Source organism: Eublepharis macularius, chromosome 3 (genome assembly GCF_028583425.1).
Source record: "Eublepharis macularius isolate TG4126 chromosome 3, MPM_Emac_v1.0, whole genome shotgun sequence".
NCBI lineage: Eukaryota > Metazoa > Chordata > Lepidosauria > Squamata > Eublepharidae > Eublepharis > Eublepharis macularius.
The window spans coordinates 47,675,052-47,695,272 of record NC_072792.1 but is presented as its reverse complement, the minus strand read 5'-3'; the positions used below and the strand labels follow the sequence as shown (position 1 = coordinate 47,695,272).

Genomic DNA, 20,221 nt, shown 5'->3' with positions numbered 1-20,221 from the left:
CAGGTAACTACATGATTAAACTGAAAAATGGCTCATCTGGTATCTATCTAGTACTGCTCATACAGCTATTGCCTTAAGCAGAAATTAAAATGGGAAAAGCTTTACTTAATGTTATTTCTCTTGATATTTAATTATTGCTCCTATATATTTTACCACAGAAAGAGTAATGGAATCATTTGTATCCAATAGTAACCATGTCACCTGGGCTCTATTAGGTAGTTCCATATTTTTAAGTAGAGAGGTAATTAAGCTTGCCCTCAACTCATTAAATATGGGACACTCTATAATCATATGTTCAATGAATTCAACTTTATCATTTGGGCATCCGCATTTTCTGTTAGCATATGGTACTTTCTTGTATCTAAGCTCCAAAATGCTAAGGGAAGAGCATTCATTCTTGCCAGAGTAAAAGCTCTTCTGAGCTTTGGTACTGTCAAATGACAAAAAATACTTAGGCAGTTGCATCGGGTGAGGAGGGGGGACACCTAAGTAAAGACTCAAACATACCCTCTGCGCCCTAATGGATGTACTAATAATATCCAACTTCCTGACATGCATTTTTATTTGCCTAATCATACCTTTGGTCTCTGTCATTTGTTATGCTTAGGCATTTCATTTTCTTTCCCAATAGTTTATCCCTTTGACTATTATATTTATCTGCCTAGATGAGTCATCTGATAGCATAAGGAACTGCAAAATGTCCAGCTTCCTTCATTCCTTTCTTGTGTACTTGCAGATAACACTTGTCCAAAAGCCAATAACTTACATACTAAAAAATCCCAGTATCATCCAGACATACAAATCTTTTCCATCAATACCAATGGGATTTAACAAAGCCTTTCTATGTACAGATTATGCTAATGGTTTCAGGGCCTCCTAACCTGGATAGCCAAGGCAAGCCGGATGTTGACAGACCTTGGAAATGAAACAGGGTTGGCCTTGGATGAGTTATTGGATGAGAGACTTCCAAAGAAGACCAGGGTGGCAGAGGCAAGCAATGGCAAACCACCTCTGTTAGTCTCTTGTCTTGAAAACCCCAGCAAGGTTGGCTACGACTTGATGGCACTTTCCTCCATCAATGGTTTCAGGGCCCTATTATTTCGCATTCAAATAACAAATGGAAAACAAAATATGTAAAAGTTAAAAATATTGGAAAAACTTGACAATAGCAGCTGCCTATGGATTCTCTAGCACGGTGAAAGAAAACAATGCATGTGCTGTCACAGTCGAACACGAGTGTTTGCTAATTGCTTTGGCTTCTGAATGTAGTTAGGGAACCCAAAGCAACAGAAAGGGGAATATAATTGGACCCTGTACCAATTATACATTATCAGGATGGCAAAATTGCCACCTCTTCTTAGAACACACAGATTACCTGAGATGTAACTAAACTGGCACTGCAGGTTGAAACTGGAACTCAGAGATACAGTCAGACTCATATTTAATTTTCTTTATAAGTTCCAGGAAAGAATTTACATTTAAAATGATACTTATTCTATCTATCATTATTTGAATTAATACAAATTAAACATTATCACACATAAATGAATAATCCGAAATGAAATGTTTTATTGTTAAAAGAATAAAAAATGTCTTTAAAATGCACTTTTCTCTGATACAAAGAAGCATACAGGACACAGCACATATGCATTTAAGTATCACATTTGACATCACTCTAGCTATTTCACACTTACTAACTTGTGCTTCAAATATGAAAATCAGAAGCACAGCGACTTCAAAAATCTAAGAAAACAACTCACTGAGGAGCAAACTGGGATTCCCCCCAATAAATACTTAAACATTCTTACAATTTCAGCCATCTCATGCAAAATTTAAACAGGTTACCGTAACTACTTCATAAAAGAGCTCACTAAATATTTTGCAAATAAAATTACGAATTGTACAGCTGAACTGGAGGACATCTGCCAAACATCTGTTTTTCTATCTTCTCACATTTCAAATTTGTAAAGCGAGTATATTTTCTTTGTTAAGAATTGTGACACTGTGGTACAAGCTTATTGATTTAGTAATGCTTGAAGTCTGTCCACTCCTTCTGCTTTCTAAATATAACGGCCACAATCTAATACATGGTTAAGCACGCTAGAGTTTATTAAATCAATGGCTTAAGCATGCTTAAAATTGTCTTAGACCGTGATCAATGAATTTATTATGACATGCTAACATAGCTCTATGTAATAACAGCAGCTTCTTTTCACTTTGTTATATAAGCTCAACTACATCACAAAGTACAATGCAACATGTTTGGAGACTTCTCTACTCCTAAACCCAAAAATCACTGATTTTCTTCATTAAGTGTCTCAGTAAGCGATTCATTCATTGGTTCAGAGCCATCCACTGGTATCTTACTGGCCTCTTCACTGGGATAGCTCTGACTAGGTGGCTCAGTGGTATCCAGCTGTTTCTTATTGGCCTCTTCATTATGACGGCTTTGACAATGGGTTAAATGCTTCTTAAAGCCTCTAGGGAAGTTTGACTCAAAACTGCAGCGTGGGCATTTAAGCAAACTCTGCCCATGAGCAGCAACATGATTTTTGAGGTGCGATTCCAAGAGAAAAGCCTTCCCACAAATGTCACACTTGAATGGGCTTTGGACATTATGCTTGTTAACCAAATGATGCAACACCGCACCCTTTTTCATAGCTCGGCAGCAACAAATTTTGCAATAGTATTTGCCTTTGCCACGCTTCATGTACTTTGCTATTTCTTCTTCTGAGATAAAAGCTTCCTTCTCTTCGGTAAACTGCAGCACACACTGAGGCTGTGTTGTTGTAGCAGCTGCATCAGTCTTAGTCTCTTTACTGAGATCAGATGATTCTGCATCAAGCTGTTCTTGATCACTGAGGGATTCCTGCTCTTTCACCTCCGATGTATCCATCTCAGTGTTTCCACTGTCACTGCTATTTAAGTCTGCGTTAGAAGTCTCCTGGTTTTCTTTCTTGGGTTTCTTCTTTGGACAAGTATACAAAGCATCTTCTACAGGTTCCTTGCTTTGCATAGGCTGTTCTTTTGGAGCCAACAGGCCACTGAAAGGATTCTCATCTTCTGGATTTTCAGTTAAGAAGTCTTTATTGCTAGATTCAGCAGATGCCTGCAATTCTGTAAAGGCAGGAGCAGAAGGCTGGCTCAACTCAGAGACAGTGGCTTTGTCGACTTCAGAGGACACAACAGGCACGGGGTTGTGGGCATCAGAAGCGAAGAGCTGCTTCTGATCAGATGACGCCGGGGGAGGGGGAGGTTTCTGGAGTTCAGGTGAAAGAGAACGTTTCGGAGGCTCTGCGAAGAAAGGCTGCCTTTGCTTCTCAGGGGAACTCGGAGGCGGCTTCTGGGGTTCGGCAAAGGTAGCAAGTTTCTGGATTTCTGAAGTTACAGGAGGCTTCAAAACTTCATGAGAAAGAGCAGGTGGTTTCTGAGGTTCTGAGAAAGGAACATGATCCTGTATTTCAGGAGAAACAGGAATATGTTTCTGGGGTTCTGTGAAGAAGGCATGTTTTGGGGCTTCAGGAGAAACAGGGGGAGGTCTGTGAGATTCAGAATAGAGAGCATGTTTCTGCACTTCGGGAAATGACATATGAGGAGTTTCATGGAAAAAGGGGCGCTTCTGAACCTCAGCAGGAACAGGAGGAACAGGTTTTTTAGGCTCAGGAAAAAGGGCTCGTTTTCGGGGTTCAGAAAACAAAGCACGCTTCTGGAGGTCTGGGGACACAAAAGTACCAGGTTTCTGAGTCTCTGGAAAGAAAGGAGATTTTCGAGGCTCAGAAGAAAATTTCCAGGGATCAGGAGACATGGAAGGAGCTGGTTTGCGTTGCTCAGGAAAGAAGGAAGGCTTCCAAAGATCTGGTGACATAGGAGGACCAGCCTTTCTAAGTTCAGATGGCATGGGGGGAGGTGGTGGAGGAGGAGGTGGTGGTGGTGATGGCCTCCAGGTATCAGGAGACAAAACAGGTTTCCAGCCTTCAGGATAAACCGAAGAAATGGGTTTCCAAGGTTCTGAGGATGCAAGACTAGATTTCTGAGTCTCAGGTAAGGAGCTAGATTTCCAAGGCTCTGCCACAAACTTCTGAGGCTCTGGGGGCATCATAGCGCTTGGCCTTCGGGGCTCTGAAGCAGGCCTTCTGGATTCAAGCGATACAGATGAGGGAGGTTTTGGAGACCAGGGAGAGAGATTAAAAGATGACTTCTGTTGCTCATGAGAGGTAGTAGGGGCAGGCCTCCAGGGATCTGAAATATTGGGAGGCCTCCAAGGATCTGCAGAAATGGTTGTTTCTGGCTTCCATGGCTCAGGGGAAAGTGCTGAAGTAGGTCTACGCATCTGAGGAATATGCCTGCGAGTTTCTGAGGACAGAGCAGTGGCAGGTTTCTTTGGTTCAGGTGACACAGCTGGAGAGTGCCTGCGGGGCTCGGGAGACACAGCTGGAGAGTGCCTGCGGGGCTCAGGAGACACAGCCGGAGAGTGCCTGCGGGGCTCGGGAGACACAGCCGGAGAGTGCCTGCGGGGCTCAGGAGACACAGCTGGAGAATGCCTGCGGGGCTCGGGAGACATAGCTGGAGAAAATTTCTGTGATTCAGATACAGCCACAGGAGGAGAGGAAGGCAGTGCAGACTTCTGAAGGTCTGGGGATACAGGCGGAATTAGTTTCTGTGGCTCCAAGGATACTAGTGTCGTAGACTTCTCTGACTCTACGGCAGCAATGTGTACTTCTGCCTGTACAGCAGGGAGGGGTTTCTGTGGCTCGGTGTATATAGCTGAGACAGATTTTTGTGGTTCTGGGGACACAGTTGAGACAGGCTTTGGTGGCTCTGGGGACTCAGTCAGGGCAGGTTTCTGTGGTTCTGGAGACAAAGGACTCTGTTTCAGTGGCTCTGGTGCCAGTACTGGGATGGGTTTGGGAGGCTCTAGAGCTGGAGATTTCTGAGGCTCTGGGCAAACAACTGGAGCAACTTTCTGCTGCTCCACTGGTGCAACTGGGAAGGGCTTTTGCATCTTGGGAGATAAACCAATGTCAGACTTGAGGGGTTCAGCAGCAGTAGGCTTCTGAGACTCAGGAGACATAGTGGGCTTTTGTGATTCAGGAGACAGAGGCGGCTTTGGAGGCTCCACACAGATAGGTTTTTTCAGGGATCCTGCGTCTAACAAATCTTTCTGCTCTTCATTCAGTTTTTCAGGCCCAGTACGATGTGATGTGATGTGATTATAAACATTACTATACATTTTGCTGGTAAAAAAACATTTGTGGCAATGGAATAATTTTGCACTTTTCTGGTAAAAAATAAGTTTCCCCAATCCAGCAGTATCCATTTCATCACAAAACTCAGGGTGGATAGAACCCATATGTATCTGTATATTTGCATAGTCAGAGCCTCTGAAGTTGCAGTGATCACATTCAAAGCTCTCCGCTGTTTTACTCAGGATCTTCAACATGTCCACTCTTCTCTCCGCTTGCATTACACTGCACATGATTCAAATTGAAAGCTTCAGTATTCCTGAAATAAAGTTAAAATAATTAACCTAATAAAATATATATTTATTCATATTGATGTAAACTTTGGATTAAGCAATTAAGTTACACAAAGAGAGAGACACCAGGTCAACTGTAAAACTAAAATGAACTCTTTCATTTTGGGGGCACAGTTAACATTTTCAAGAACATTGTTTGCACAAAGGTTTCTGCATTAAAAATCTTTCCATTATTTACGCTACTATCAGATTTTCTTGAAGGCAATTTAAGCTGTTTACCCATTCCAAATGGATTTTTTTTGTTGCAGAAGGACTAACAAAATAAACTCTCTGTATAAATCTATCTGTATAAAAATTTCAGCTAATTCACAACTGGTGCCATAAACAGTCTCATGTACATCCAACTGACACAAATGGTAAGAAACTGTGAATTGGGCTTAAATGGGCTCTTTCTGGGACCGCTATTATTTCTTCCTTATTTTAGTAAGTAAATGGGTTGAATGTTCCCATTAGAAAAACCCATAAGAGATTATGCAGTAAATGATATTATACTTGCACAAGTATAGATTTTGAACACTAAATTATTTAGATTTGTTCTGATGCCAAATAATGTTAATATACACTTCATTTCCTTTTTTTAGTTGATGCTTTGTTGCTATGAAAATTCTCTACTTCCAACAAAGTGCTGAGCACACTTATCGCTCATCAGGGTTTTTAAAAAAGTTTTATCTTTATTAAATTTGTGATGTCGTGCTTTTCTATATAATCTAAGAATCCCATCCTTGCGGTCACTTTGGATAGCTGTTTCACTGCCCTACTGACAGACAGTGCAGAGTTCATTATTAGAGGGGAATGCTAAGGACTATGAGCAATCCCCCAGAGGGGAGATTGAGATATCCCTCTCCCATTTCCTCTCCCGATACTTTTAAGCTTTTAAAGGGCTTAAGTAGGCTAATTTTCCATCTTTCTTGGTTTGTTTCCTTTAACTTACTCTCAGCATTCTAAGGGCAAATAACACTTTTCTTCCTCACCAGGCTGGGTTTTTCTCTGGGGGAGGAAGGAGAGTAGGGATATTTCTTCTTTTAAAGTTTTTATACAGTTTTTTAGGAATTCCCCTGAGTATGCAAACATTTTTAACTCTGTGGGTGGGTCCTTTCACTGGCTTTGTGATGGACTCAACGATGAAAAGAGCAAGAGTTCAGTGGCATCTATATGAGCTTTCGTGAGCCACAGCTCACTTCAGATACCTGGTATCTGAAGACATGAGCTGTAGCTCACGAAAGCTCATACCCTACCACTATATTTTGTTAGTCTTATAAGCAGGGCTTTTTTTCTGGGAAAAGAGGTGGTGGAACTCAGGACTGCACAATGATGTCACTTTGGGTCAGCTGGAACAAGGGGGAGTGCTTTAAAGTTTAAATCACCCTTGACGAAAATGGTCACATGGCCAGTGGGCCTGCCCCCTGATCTCCAGACAGAGAGGAGTTTAGAGGGCAATCTAAACTCCTGTCTGGAGATCAGGGGGCGGGCCCACCGGCCATGTGACCATTTTCAAGAGGTGCCGAAACTCCGTTCCACCGCATTCCCGCTGAAAAAAAGCCCTACTTATAGGTGCTACTGGACTCTTGCTCTTTTCCACTGCTACAGACAAACATGGCTTTTTTCTCAGATAGGAGGGTGGTTTTGTAGGGAGGAGGACTCAGATGTTTCACTAATGAGTTAGGAACTATAGACTTCACCATTATGTGGCCTTACATATTATCTATTGCTTTAAATATGCACTCCTGTGCTTCATGTTGCTTAATGTCTGTTCTAGAATAATGTTCTGTTTCAGCAGTTCTTCAATGCTAATGCTAAGCCTTTGTAAACTTGTATTCATTTACCCTATGACATTGTGTTCTTGACACTGTATGGAAATGCCTGCCGTCCTTGTTACTGATTTTACTAATCTCAAACTATGTAATCCGCCTTGAATCTCAGTGAGACAGGCGGACTATAAATGACCATGAAGTTTGCTATTAGAGGGAAACAAGCACAGGAAATTGCAGGAGTGGGGGGATTTGGAAAACAGCTGAACATACAAAAGCACATAAGCAATTTCCCCATTTTCCTCTGTTTTTTTCCCTTTCACCTGACTCAATATTACATGTCTTCTGGAGCATATTCATTCTTCATCAGTGTAAAATTCTGTATGTAAAGAAGTGTGAGTATTTTTATTTCTGCTGGTTAATGTGGGGTTTTTAATATACATTACTACTGAATTTAAATGCAGGCCTCTGAGGAAAGAAGGGGAGACTAGATGGCTGTGTGGACTGCAATCTGACTGGCCAGTAGCAGAGTGAACTGCAGTTTTTGGTCAGTTTGCTGAGGCAAAGGTTTTCAGTTAGTCTTTGGGTGTCTCTGAGAAAGGATTTTGGCTAAATCAGGCAAACTGTATGGAAATTTGACAGCCTAATTCTATCCAAGTCAGGCAAACAGTTGTGTGCGCCTTGGTCAATCTGTGTATATCTGAGAGATTATTCTATCTAGGTCAGGCAAGTTGTGTGGAAAGGCCTGAGTGAATCTGTCTGTGCGGATGAGAGTTTAGTCTGCTAGTGAAGACCTACGTGGAAAATTAGCCTGTGTGACTGTGTTTGTGAATATACCTTTAAGAAGAGATAATTATTTTCGAAACCACTAAGCTTAAGAACTCTTCTGAAACCGATACACTTATCAGAACTCTGCAACCATCACACTTATGTTCTTATAAATAAAGTCTACTTTGTTTATGCATGAAAGACCTGTTTTACTTCACAACTGCATGTGCTGACCATTCTGTCAAACTACCACCCATAACAAATCTTCCTATATAACCAGTAAAACCAAGGAGGTCTAAGAAAAGGCCTTTGGTGGCAGCAAAAATCTTCTGAGGGGCCAGGGAAGCAACAGTATATACAAACAAAAAAAGGGAAGGTGTTCTCAAGGTAAAAGCCTGGGTAAAGTAGAGAACACCTGAAGCTCTGTGTGAGTGGAAATAGAAAGACTATTGGTTGTGATCAGAGCCCTCCTGGAGTGTAAGCTTAAGGTAACGTAAGGACCAGCCAAATTAAAAATTCAAAAGTTGCCAACAAGTGGAAATCCCAGACTGATGGGATATATGGATGCAGATTGGGCAGGAGATGCCAAGGACAGAAAGTCTACCAGTGGAAATTTCTTCTTTTATGGCAACAGAGCAGTGAGCTGGAGTAGCAGAAAACAAGAAACTCCGGCTCTGTCCTCAACTGAAGCTGAATATGTATCCGCAGCAGAGGCATGCAGACAACTGAAGTAGATGCTCCAACTGATGAATGACTTTGGGACAGAAGAACCCAAACCAATAAAACTTCGAGGACAATCAAGGTTACATAAAACTTGCACAAACAGAAAAGATGAACTCTAGAACCAAACATAATGATGTGAAACAACACCTAGTGAGAAATATACAAGAGGATGGGTGTACCAAGTTGGGAGTACTGCTGCCAGAAGAGATAATCGCCGATATACTCACTAAGCCATTCCCTAAAGACAAGTTTGAAAGTCTACACAAGAAGTTAAACCTTGTGGACTCTGTACACTAGACCTTGAGAAGGGGAGAAATACAATGTCGTGTGTACAGAGAAGGCAGAAGACACAGAATACCTGCAGGGGGCAGCAAATCTGCTTCTTCCTAGAAGTCCTTCCTCCGTTTAGTGAGGTAGTTAGTATCTATTCTGTTTCTCTTCTTTTTGTCAGAGTTGTAGTTCCTGAATAAACTCTCTTCATTCTCTCCTTAATCAGACTCAAGATCATTCCTAAGATATACCAGAGCCTACATCCTAGACTGACAATAATTGCTGATAGAGACAAAGTAAACTGACTCTCCTGGACCTCTTCACAACTTTTGGTACCATCAAACATGGAGAGATAGTTAAGTGGGAGATCAAGGGCACTGCACTAAGATGGCTTCTCTCCTACTGGGCAAATCTACTCCAGGAGATGGTGCTATGGGATTACTGCTCAGTGCTGCGGTTATCTATGTATGGGGTCCTTAGGGATTCTCTCCTTTTTTTCCAAGCCATTTAACATAAACAATCACAGCAACAGCAGTTATATTTACTTCCTTTTTATAAAAATAGTAATAGAACATAAAAATATTAGATTAATTTGATCTCCTATATGTTTTCAATACTTGTACATGTTGCAGCAGACTAAAATCATGTTTCAGGAAATAGGGAAATGTGATTATACAATAAAGATGTAATATTAAAACATACATTTCCGTTCTGATCAACTGAGATGAAATAATCACCCACTCAAGAATGCAATTAGTACTAACAAAATCAAGGTCAACTCGATCAACTCTAGGATCATCTCTTAGCAACATTACTTTAATAACATGATAAAATTATAGCCTGGAGCATGCTATTGTTATTCACTGTTACTTCATGATAAAACAGTAAGAATTCTAGTATCTCTAGCCTATTGTGTATTCACTCTGTCTGAGCTCATCTGTTAATTCTATCAGCAAGGCTGTTGAGCCTCTAAAAGAGTTTTTAGTGAATCCTGCTTCAGAATGTCACCTCTGGGGAAAAAATAAATAGAATAGAGGCAGTAGTGGAAAAGACAGATTTGGAAAGATTAATATTTTAAGTACGATATTTGTTAAAATAAATGTTGTAGAGAAGAATGGAAATATGTATTGTTTTATTTCTACATTGTTTTCTTTTCTTCCTTCTTGTAAGCTTCTTTTACTATCACTTTTATTTTTGCTTTCTGCCCTCTTTACTGGGCTTTTCATTCTATTAATAAAATAAAAATTGGGGGGGGGGGAACAGAATGTCATCTCTAATTCCCTCCAGTGAGATTCACCTATCTCCCTCAATTACTGTCTTCCACCAGCAGCTGAAGACTACTATTGAGTCTGTCATTCTCTTGCTAACTATTTTTACCTGGGGTTTGATGCATTATTTTTATAGTTGATTTTAATGTCTTCATAATGTTCTGAGACCCCAACTGAGCAGAAAGATAGCATACAAATGTTTTAAATCAATCTCTATAGACTTCCTATTTCAGAAAAAAAAACAAGTTGCACATTAACATTATTTCCAACAGACTGTTGGGATTCTTACACAATTTTCTTACACAACTGCTTTTATTAGCATCAGCTAAACTTTTCAATGTGCATAAACCTTTATTGTCAGGAAAACATGTTAATTTACCAGACTAACCAGTCTTAGTTTCTGGTAAAGGGACAAGTTGAACAATCAGTTTAGAAAACAACTGTATACCTCCATTAAACCATTTAACCACTGCTGATCTAGTGATGTGAGGGCCTGGGGGGAAAAAAGAAAAATGGGGGGAGGGAGCTTTTCTGAGATTCCAAACCCCCTCCATTTTTCCAATAGAATGTGACATTTGGGAGAGCACTGGGGAAAAACCCTATTAATTGTTTTTCCTTTTTTTGAGAAATTAGCAGTTCTAGAGGCAGCATATTAACAGTATTTAACAGCAATCTAAGTGATCCTTGAAGATGCTGTGGAGGGGAAAAAAGAATAAGCAGCTTAGAAATCAACTTTGCGAAAAGATGCTTGGGGGGGGGGGATAAGCAGCTTATAAATTAACTTTGCCAAATGGAATGGAGCCGGCAGGGCTTTGTAATCCTTGTGACTAGAGGGCTACCTACAGCCACTCTATGATCAGTTAGTGTCGATCAATTTAACAGTCAACACGGCCCCATCTGCGGACCCTTAAATCTGCAGATCGGGGCCAAAGAGAAAGAAAGAAGCCTTTTCCACCAAACCTGGGCGATCCCTCCATGTTTTCTGAAAAATCTGAAGCTTGGGTAAAAGAGGGGAAGTTAAGTCCCCGAAGAGAGAGACATTTGTCTAAATGCGTATATATAATAGTTCTCTTCCCACCACCTGGGAGGGGGGGAGGGTAGCTGTTGCAGAAGTCAGATAGCAGCAACTGGGCACGTTGTCTGGTGAGCGGCTAGCCCGCTGAACAAGAGCGCCGGGCAAGCAGAGCGCCGCGCAGCCAGATCAGGCGGCCCGAGACTCGACACGCAGGGCGCACGCGCACCCTCAACACCGCTAAGGAAGGCGCAGCGCCCGCCTACCAAACGCGCGCACGCGCAGAAACACTGCGAACCAGAGGGGCGGGAGCAGAACAGCGGAAAACGGGGGAGGGGGGAGAAAGACAGCGACTACCCACCCCCCTCCTCTCCGAGACCGATCCTCACACCTAAGCCGAAAGGCCCTCCCTCTCCCCCTCCCCTTTTTGTTTCCCTCCTATGCATATACTTTAAGTCTGTGGCACGAAGGACAGGCTGAAGGGTAAATACGTACCCAGGGAAAGAAAAAAACGTACGGAGACGCTCCCGCTGGGGCGCTTCGGTGACAATGGCGGCACTTCCCAAAAGCCAGAGTCGAACGGGGGGGACAGAAACGGGAATGGTGGAAGAGACAAAGAGGGGCTTGCGGCGGGAGGCCCGCTTTTTTATTGGCTCGCGGCCTCCGAGGGGGCTGCTCAACGGCGCCTCGGTTTTCGCCCCGCCCCCCGTTGCAAAATTTGGCGCAGGCGCAAGGGGGCGGGGGGAAAGTCGGAAGACCTGGTGGGATGGAATTTCTCCCACTAGAGGGGAGGCGAGGGCTGGGCAGCTGCTTGTGAGGGGATAGTTGGGCTGTGTGGTGAGGATTTTTTTCCCTATCTGAGAGGATTATTTATGCATTAATTCTCTCTGAGGGGATGAACCTTTGTCTGTGTGGTAGTACTATTTAAAGCAGCTAACGACTTTAAAACCAGCCAGGATTGCAGCCCACGGAAGTACAATGCAAATAAGAATGGTTGAATAACGTTTTAAGATACTGATACATTTATTAAGGTTTATGAATCTGCAAACATCTCAAAATGTATTAAAATTAGACGTGCAGGATTGTGTTGTAGAAGTGAATGTGGTTTAGCTAGAGAGGTTGGATTGAAAAGAATGAGGGGTCTTTCGTTTTTAAAATGGTTTTGTATGAATTTACGTGGTGTATTTTATAGGGAAACCTTTGGTTTTGTAATTTCATAATAAAAGAGAATAACAGTTATCCATACTAACAAACTTCCACTCATGTGCCACTGAAAGTACATGGGAAAAGCTCCAAGCAGTGTCTCCTAAAATTTTTGCAAGGTTAGGGTTGATTGAAAACGTGGACTCCTATGTTTGCCTATTACTCCATATCTGTCCCCACCTTTCCACATAGGAAAGTACATGTCAGGGGAAGAATTCTAGCCTAGCCTTTCCATGGCCTAGTTTTCTATGCATACATAGGATGTATGGTACCTGGTACCCTCATCTGCAATCTGAGGTTATACAGACCTAAAAGAGCTTTGCCACCACTGTGAGATCTCAGGAAAGGGCACCAGTGTTTATCAAATTTCTAACCTCAGGAATAATCATACCAACTTGCCTGCTTAACAGTCTGTGAGCTTTTGCCACACCACCCCATTGTTTTCCTGTAGGATATGTGGAATGACTCACACTTAGTTGATGTAGGACCACCGGTCAGGCATGTAGGGGCCTCAGTGTCTCCTTTTGTGAACCAAGAGCACGTCTTTGGTTTAAAATATACACAATTCTCCTGCAGCGATACATTGGAAGGGAAGTTAGGAGGCGGCAATTAAACTTTTCAAGAGATTTGTCCACAATACATATCTTATTGGTGCTGTTTCTGACCTTTAAAGCCCTAAATGGTTTTGGTCCAAGGTTTAGGAGTTACATCTTAGGTGAAAACAAGGTTACCATCCTCCAAGAGCAGTGGATTTAAAGTTTAAAAGGGGTTGCCATGCTCAGCTACAGAGAACTCTCTTCCTCTCTTTTCTGCAGTATCAGGGGTGAGATCAGCTGGTCCTCAGTACATTGTCTCTTTAAATTCCCTTTAAAGAACCATTATTTCAATGAACAGTAAATCTGGAGTCTGGAGATCACTGCAACAGTAATCGTTTAAAATGTAAGGGTTGGTGAATGTCCTGCAGAACAGCCTCCTGACCCAGTTCCAAATATTTCTGAAGTGAAGTATTGGAAGTATCAGGGGAGTCTTTTGCAATATCAGATATTGCCAGTCTGATCCCAAACAGGAAATATTGAGCATTTTATTGGGTCAGCAATATCTGATTGCACACCCCTTGTTCCATACTAGAAATAACATTTGCCATTGCCAGGTCATTATACAGCAGAATAATGGCCCTCCAGCTGTGTATCTTCAATCAAAGCTAACAGAAGTCAGTACATATCAAAAAATAACTTTAGTGCTCCAAAAGTGAAAAAGTTTGCAGGGCTCTTACGTTTGCTGTGGTTACACCAGTATTGTACAGCTTTTTTGAATGCTGTGGGGCAAGCTCCGGGAAACCTGATTGGTCACAGCACCCCAGGCATGCTGCATGTCTAAGAATACATGTATTTGGTCAGGCATTACATGTTTCCTATGGTACTTACAGCAAATACAGTCATTGCATAATTTGAAGGAACAGTAACACAGTGCCATTCCTAGAACAGAACAGAAAAAAATTAACTATACACTAATGGGCAAAAAGTAATTTCATGTGTATAAAATGTATCTTCTGCTATTTCCAGTCTCCTACTCCATCACATTTGTTTTTCTGGTTTATTTAGGTCTCGTGGATTTTCTTTTGGATTGAGATGTGTAGGTCTATGGCAGAAATTTTATGTGAACAATGATACTGTGGGATAGAATGTTCCCCGTGCACAACTTTCCCATTGCTTCACAAACAAAGGTGTACAGCTTCAATCAGAAAGTATTTATTTATTTATTTACATTATTTATAGTGCACCTTTCTCACTGGGACTCAAGGTGGATTACACAGTATAAGTCAATATGGTCAACAGCTGGGACATTCAATATACTCATATACAAATGCAAATTTACAGAAATTGGAAGCAAGCAGAAATCCAATACAGAGCTGGAAACAATGCTGAAACAAGCATTTGCAATTTAAACATAACATATTAAACAATGCAGAAACTACACAGTAGGAACATACCACAACACAATACAAATTGTATAGTCTACAGTCCTTATCCCTTTACCAAATGGATCTTTTTGAACCATTTCCTTATTGTACAGTTTTCATAACTGTTTAAAAAGGTGTTCCTGAATAAATCAGTTTTGCATAGTTTGAGGAAAGCTAAGAGAGTGGGAGCCCTCCTAACTTCATTAGGCAGACCATTCCGTAAATGGGGGGGGGGGGGTCATGACAGAGACTGCTCAAGTATAAATAATTTTTGGTTTTGCCCATTTGCGGGGGGGGGGGCACCTGCAGAAATCTGTTCAGATGAGTGAATTTGCTGTGGCAGAACATAGGGAGAAAGGTGGTCCCACAGATAGGAGGAATGAAGGCCATGAAGGGCTTTATATGTGATAACCAAAACTTTGAATTGAGCCCGGTAACTGATGGATAGTTAATGGAGTGATCGCTGAATGGGAGTAATATGCATGGACTGTCTAGATTCCAATGATAGCAGTGTAGTCACATTCTGCACCAACTGAACTCCATCAAAAGTGGGGAGCACCATGTCCTTCAAGATCTTTGCCACCTTAACCAGCATCAATTCTGTCTTGTCTGGGTTCAGTTTCAATTGGTTTTCTTTCAGCCAGTTTGACCACAGCTGTCAGCAACAAATCAAGACCTCTACTTCAACACCCAGTGATTTGGATCGCTGGGTGTCATCCACATACAGATGATTTCTCCTAAAGGCTTTACACAGAGGTTGAATAACATGGGGGATAATACTGAGCTCTGTGGAGTTTTGCGAGGTAATTCCCATACTGAAACTAGCTGATCCAGCAGCAGCCCTTTGAGTCCGTTCCATGAGGAACAATTTAAACCAGTCCAAGGCACATCCTTTGATGCCCACTTCTGCCTCCAAACTCCTCAGCAGGATGGCACGATCTACGGCATCAAATGCTGCAGATAGAACCAGGAGGAGCAACAAAGAAGCATAGCCTCTGCCTGCATTCAAACAGAGATCATCAACTAAAGCCCGTACATATCCCACTTTATATTGTAAACATTTGCTGTTCTGGCAAGTATTCTCTTTAACACCTCATATGCCACCTCTTTCCATGCCACATTTCTTATCTTTCTGCTTGGCATTTATATAATGGATAAGTTACATGGCAGCTAATTTGCTGTATGTTAAATACATGTATAGAACCAACACAACATGAAATTTGTGTTAGACAAGTAGGGATAATTTTGACTACATTAATGTATCATGAAAGCTGTGTAATATTACCGTTGGGTTATTACTACTTTCTTGGGAAGACTCTTGCATTTTTGACAACAGTATGATGGGCAGAAATCCAACAATTAAGTCCTCTCATCACTTAAAATTGGCAATCCTATTGACAAGTGCTCAGAAAATACGTTTTAATGTGTGGCCATTTTTCTGATTTAATTTACAGTTAAATATGATGCATAGATAGATATAATAGAGTAACTTTTGTGTTATATTTCTTGATGATACATAACACACACAAAAGTACATTGATTGTTCAAAGTAATGTTTGCTTCCATCTAGTGGCTATTGACTAAAATGCAGTAGTAAAATTACTGTTGAGTAAAACAAGCTTGTTTGCATAGAAGAAATGTGAACAAGACTATTTTCTGTTCTTCCTAGGTAAAACATTAAGATGACATAACTTGTATCTCTAGGTGTAGATATAACATATAAAGCATCATTTTCTTCAACTAGTCAATATCTCCTAGCAACATTGGAAATACAACCAGAAAGCATACCTGTGCTATAAAATGTGTTTGTATGCTCTAGTGTTGTTGATTAGATACCAAAAGGAAAATCTTAAATTTTGCTGCTATCTTTTCTCTGGTCGCGACTTGTGAGAATCCTTGATGAGATATATTAAAAATCTTACAAGTGGGTGGAACAACTGATAAAAAGATCTTAGAGTGTTTTGTTTTTAAAATAAGGATTCTCATAGACAGTCTTCTCTGCATTTAGTGCATTATATCAAGAATGAGAAATTTTCTGGACATGGATAGTATATTTCCTGTACTGTGTACAAACCACATAGCAGGAGCATGATCTAACCAAAGTTAAACAATTTTAATAGTTTCATGGAGATGGATTTAAATATATGCTTAATTTTCTTAATGAAACCAGAAGGACTCGCAGTTCTAGTCTAAGCATGAATGCTCAGAAATATGTTCCACTGAGTTCAGTAGGAATTAATCTAAGTACTTGCATAAAGGATATGCTTAACTTGCTCCAAATCCTTGGTCATCAATCTTGTTGAATTTTGAGAGAAGACAGTGGACTCCACTATAGAATGACTGCCATAGCAGAGTCCCTTCTATCTTTCCCTTATTTACTTTTTAAAACTAAAATTTCAATTAAATGAAATGGCGAGGGTGGGATACATAATAGTAAAGTTGCCTGTGCTTGCTAATATGTATTCAATTGAAATAAATTGTGGTCTGTGGTGTTACTTACCATCTGCAAATCTTTAGAGGAGCAAGAACTTTGATACAGGAATCCATAAGCCTGTGTACAATCGATTTTATTTGGTGAGTGTATAAATATATTCTGGATATGACAGTTGCTAGGAGGGTAGAGTATGTTTCTCTGTCTAGACTGCGGAGTGTAAAGACTCCATTTCCCTCCTCCTCTTCTCTTGTTGCTCTCATATTTGCTTCTTGTACTGAACACCTGCCCTCTCCCTTTCTGGTAGTATTGGAGTGATGGTTGTTGTTAGGTACTGTAGTTTCAAGCAATCATATGCCCTAATGAAGACAGAAACAAGCTGTGAGCTCAGGCAGCCATTATCTTTAAGCTGCAGCTACTCAACTGCCCAGACTTGCTGGAAGGGGTTTGACTCTCCTTGGTGACCTCTGTGTTCTCTCAGTATTGCAAACTGACTGGAAAAATGGTGTGGGATGATGGGGGAGGGAGGACAGAAGAGGGTCAGAAAAAAGGACAGAGGGCGTGTGAACATGTAAAAAAGGAGGGATTGTGAGTGGAGTGAAGAAATGGAAAAAGAAGGGGAATGTAAAAAGGGATAAGGAAGAAGAGTTAAAGGGTAAGGAAGTATGTAACAAGCAGATACCAGGAAACTCATTGGTGAGTATTATACTGGAGATCTGTGGGCTATATCATGCCCTAAAGGCCTTCTTGTTTTACCCCTTTATTGTTGTTTGTTCAGTTCCCAATGTCCTTATTTCACCCTTTAAAACCATATTTATCCTATATGACAATGATCTAATGGAGACAGGCCATATTCTTTTATTTAAATGTTTCAATATGCCTTTTGCAGAAACTGATAGCAGTTAATCTATTGAACAACCAAATAACTTTTCGTGTTCTGGCAATAAAGATTTACATACCCGGAATAGATGGTGCTGGTTGTTACCTTGCTAACAGAAAAAGAATACAGGGAATGAATATCAATAAAGGATTTAAGCAGATAACACTTTTTGTAAGCTCCTTGAAAACGTTGATGGTTAAAGCAAAGAAGAAAGGGGGATGGGGGATGGGGTGGAAGAGGGAGATAAATGCAAGGATATATCACATCTACCCACAATTAGGTTCATCAATCAATCAGAAAAAGGGCATTCATAATAGCTTAATTAAAAGCTTAGGGTAAGTTTTTCATAGCATGGAGAGACAAATATAGTTACGTGCTCCCCACGTCTTCAAGCTGGCGTTTCTTAAATTTTAACAATTTGATACTGTTTATCATGTTTTACTTTTAAGCTGTCTAAGCAGGTTTCCTCTCTTTAGAAATGTTCTAAATAAGTACATTCTTTGAAAAGTTCCATTTGTTTGTTTGTTTGTTTGTTTGTTTGTTTGTTTGTTTGTTTGTTTGTTTGTTTGTTTGTTTGTTTGTTTGTTGGAGGAGGAGGAGGAGGAGGAGGAGGAGGAGGAGGAGGAGGAGGGAAGTGCTGGAGGCACGAACAGGGCCATTTTCTATTATTTGGCTCCATTAGGAAATGTCCACATTTGTTAAGCAACATTAATATTCTTTTGTCCTAAGACCTGGCTCCAGTTCTTATAGGTCAAACCATTCTCAGTAATTAGGCACCAATCCTACTAATTACTGCAAATCAAATTGCTGTAAAAGGCACAAAGTTAGTAGAAATTCTGGCATCCCTAGTAAGTTAAGAAGACTCAAATCCGTGGCACAAGTACTCATAGACATAATGACACCTGACTGAATCAAAACAATTAAGCAAATTTCAAATGAAAATGTAATTTCTGGTGATCTGTAGAAATTGGTTGCTTACACTTTTTCTTCAGTATGTTGAATTATAGGCCATCTTTGATAGAAGGCTCCTGGTCCTTAGAGCCATATGACAGCCAAATATTCAACCGGTATATTTTCCCTGTATGAATTAATGAGGAAAACCTTCATTTGTTGAATTTTTACATATGGTGCTGCTGTTAAAGGAGATGGGGAGACAGGAAGGGTGAAGAAAACAATTGTAAATGTGAGTGTCTCAAAGTAAATAGTGTGAGAAACTATAACCTTAACAGCACTTTGCTAATAAATAAAGAATATTCTTTAATGAGCATTATTTGTTAGTTGAAATTTCTAAAACTATCAGAAAGTGTACATTTAATGCAGGGATTCCCAACCTTGTTGACTCTGTGAGCATTATTGGAATTTTAAAAACAGCTAGTACATGCTACCACAAAATGGCTGCTGTCAGTGTCAGTTACAAAATGTTGAGAGGTTCCATGCCAGGCATCCTGCTATGATAGAAATTGTTCTTCCCAGAGCTTTTTTTTAGCTGGAACTCAGTGGAATGGAGTTCCAGTACCTCTTGAAAATGGTCACATGGCCGGTGGCCCCACCCCCTGATCTCCAGACAGAGGGGAGTTTAGATAGCCCTCCGCGCTGCCGAGCGGCGAGGAGGGCAATCTAAACCCCCCTCTGTCTGGAGATCAGGGGGTGGGGCCACCAGCCATGTGGCCATTTTCTCTGAGGGCAACCCACTGAGTTCCACCACCTCTTTTCCCAGAAAAAAAGCCCTGGTTCTTCCTGAATAGTTGTTCCTTGCAACAGAAAGGTGATGCTGCCTGGGTTATTCTTAAGGAGTTTCTACTTTAGTAAGGCGATGGAAAGGCAGGACTGGCTCTTTCTTTCTTTCTTGGGAGGGGGGAGGGGAGAGAAAGAATTGGATGCATAGTAGTCATGGTTGTCACATTAATGACATGAAGCTACTATGTACTATATGAACCACACCTGCTTTGTCGAGAGATGAAGGAAAAAGTTTGGCTTTGGAAATGTAATGAGCAAAGGTAAGAATTTTTGAAGCTAAGTACATGGTGAGGAGGGACTGATACATCTTTAAAACTAGTGTTCTCCAGATGCTTGCTTTCTTCTCCCTCTGTGTGTATAAATGAATAGATATTACAAAAATGCTGTAAGCCTGAAGTACTCTCTCTTCTTCCAAAGAAACGAATCATATAACACCTATCTATAGAAACGTCTACTGTCCAGGTGTTCAAAATATCGCTAAAGTTAACCAGAATTGCTTCCTCCCTTCCCCCAAACATGGATAGGATAGGATAGGATCAACAAGCATATTGTTTCTTACTGTTGACTAACTGATGCTATTGTCAACATTGCACACCTGAGTCCTCCTTGGATGAAGAAACAGACCTCAGGAATGCAAACATTAATGGGACAAGGTGAGTTCAAGCCCTTCTCATATAAAGCCTAT

General features: G+C 40.9%; 1 protein-coding gene across 1 annotated transcript; it reads right to left on the bottom strand.

The window, feature by feature from the left end:
* Nucleotides 1-1,548: 1,548 nt before the first annotated feature.
* Nucleotides 1,549-12,005, bottom strand: CHAMP1 (chromosome alignment maintaining phosphoprotein 1). Its single transcript, XM_054975105.1, has 2 exons — nucleotides 11,821-12,005; nucleotides 1,549-5,502 (listed from the first exon to the last, which is right to left on the bottom strand). The coding sequence occupies exon 2, from the start codon at nucleotides 5,474-5,476 to the stop codon at nucleotides 2,294-2,296; it is 3,183 nt and encodes a 1,060-aa protein (XP_054831080.1). The 5' UTR covers nucleotides 5,477-5,502; nucleotides 11,821-12,005; the 3' UTR covers nucleotides 1,549-2,293.
* Between the last annotated feature and the right edge of the window lie 8,216 nt (nucleotides 12,006-20,221).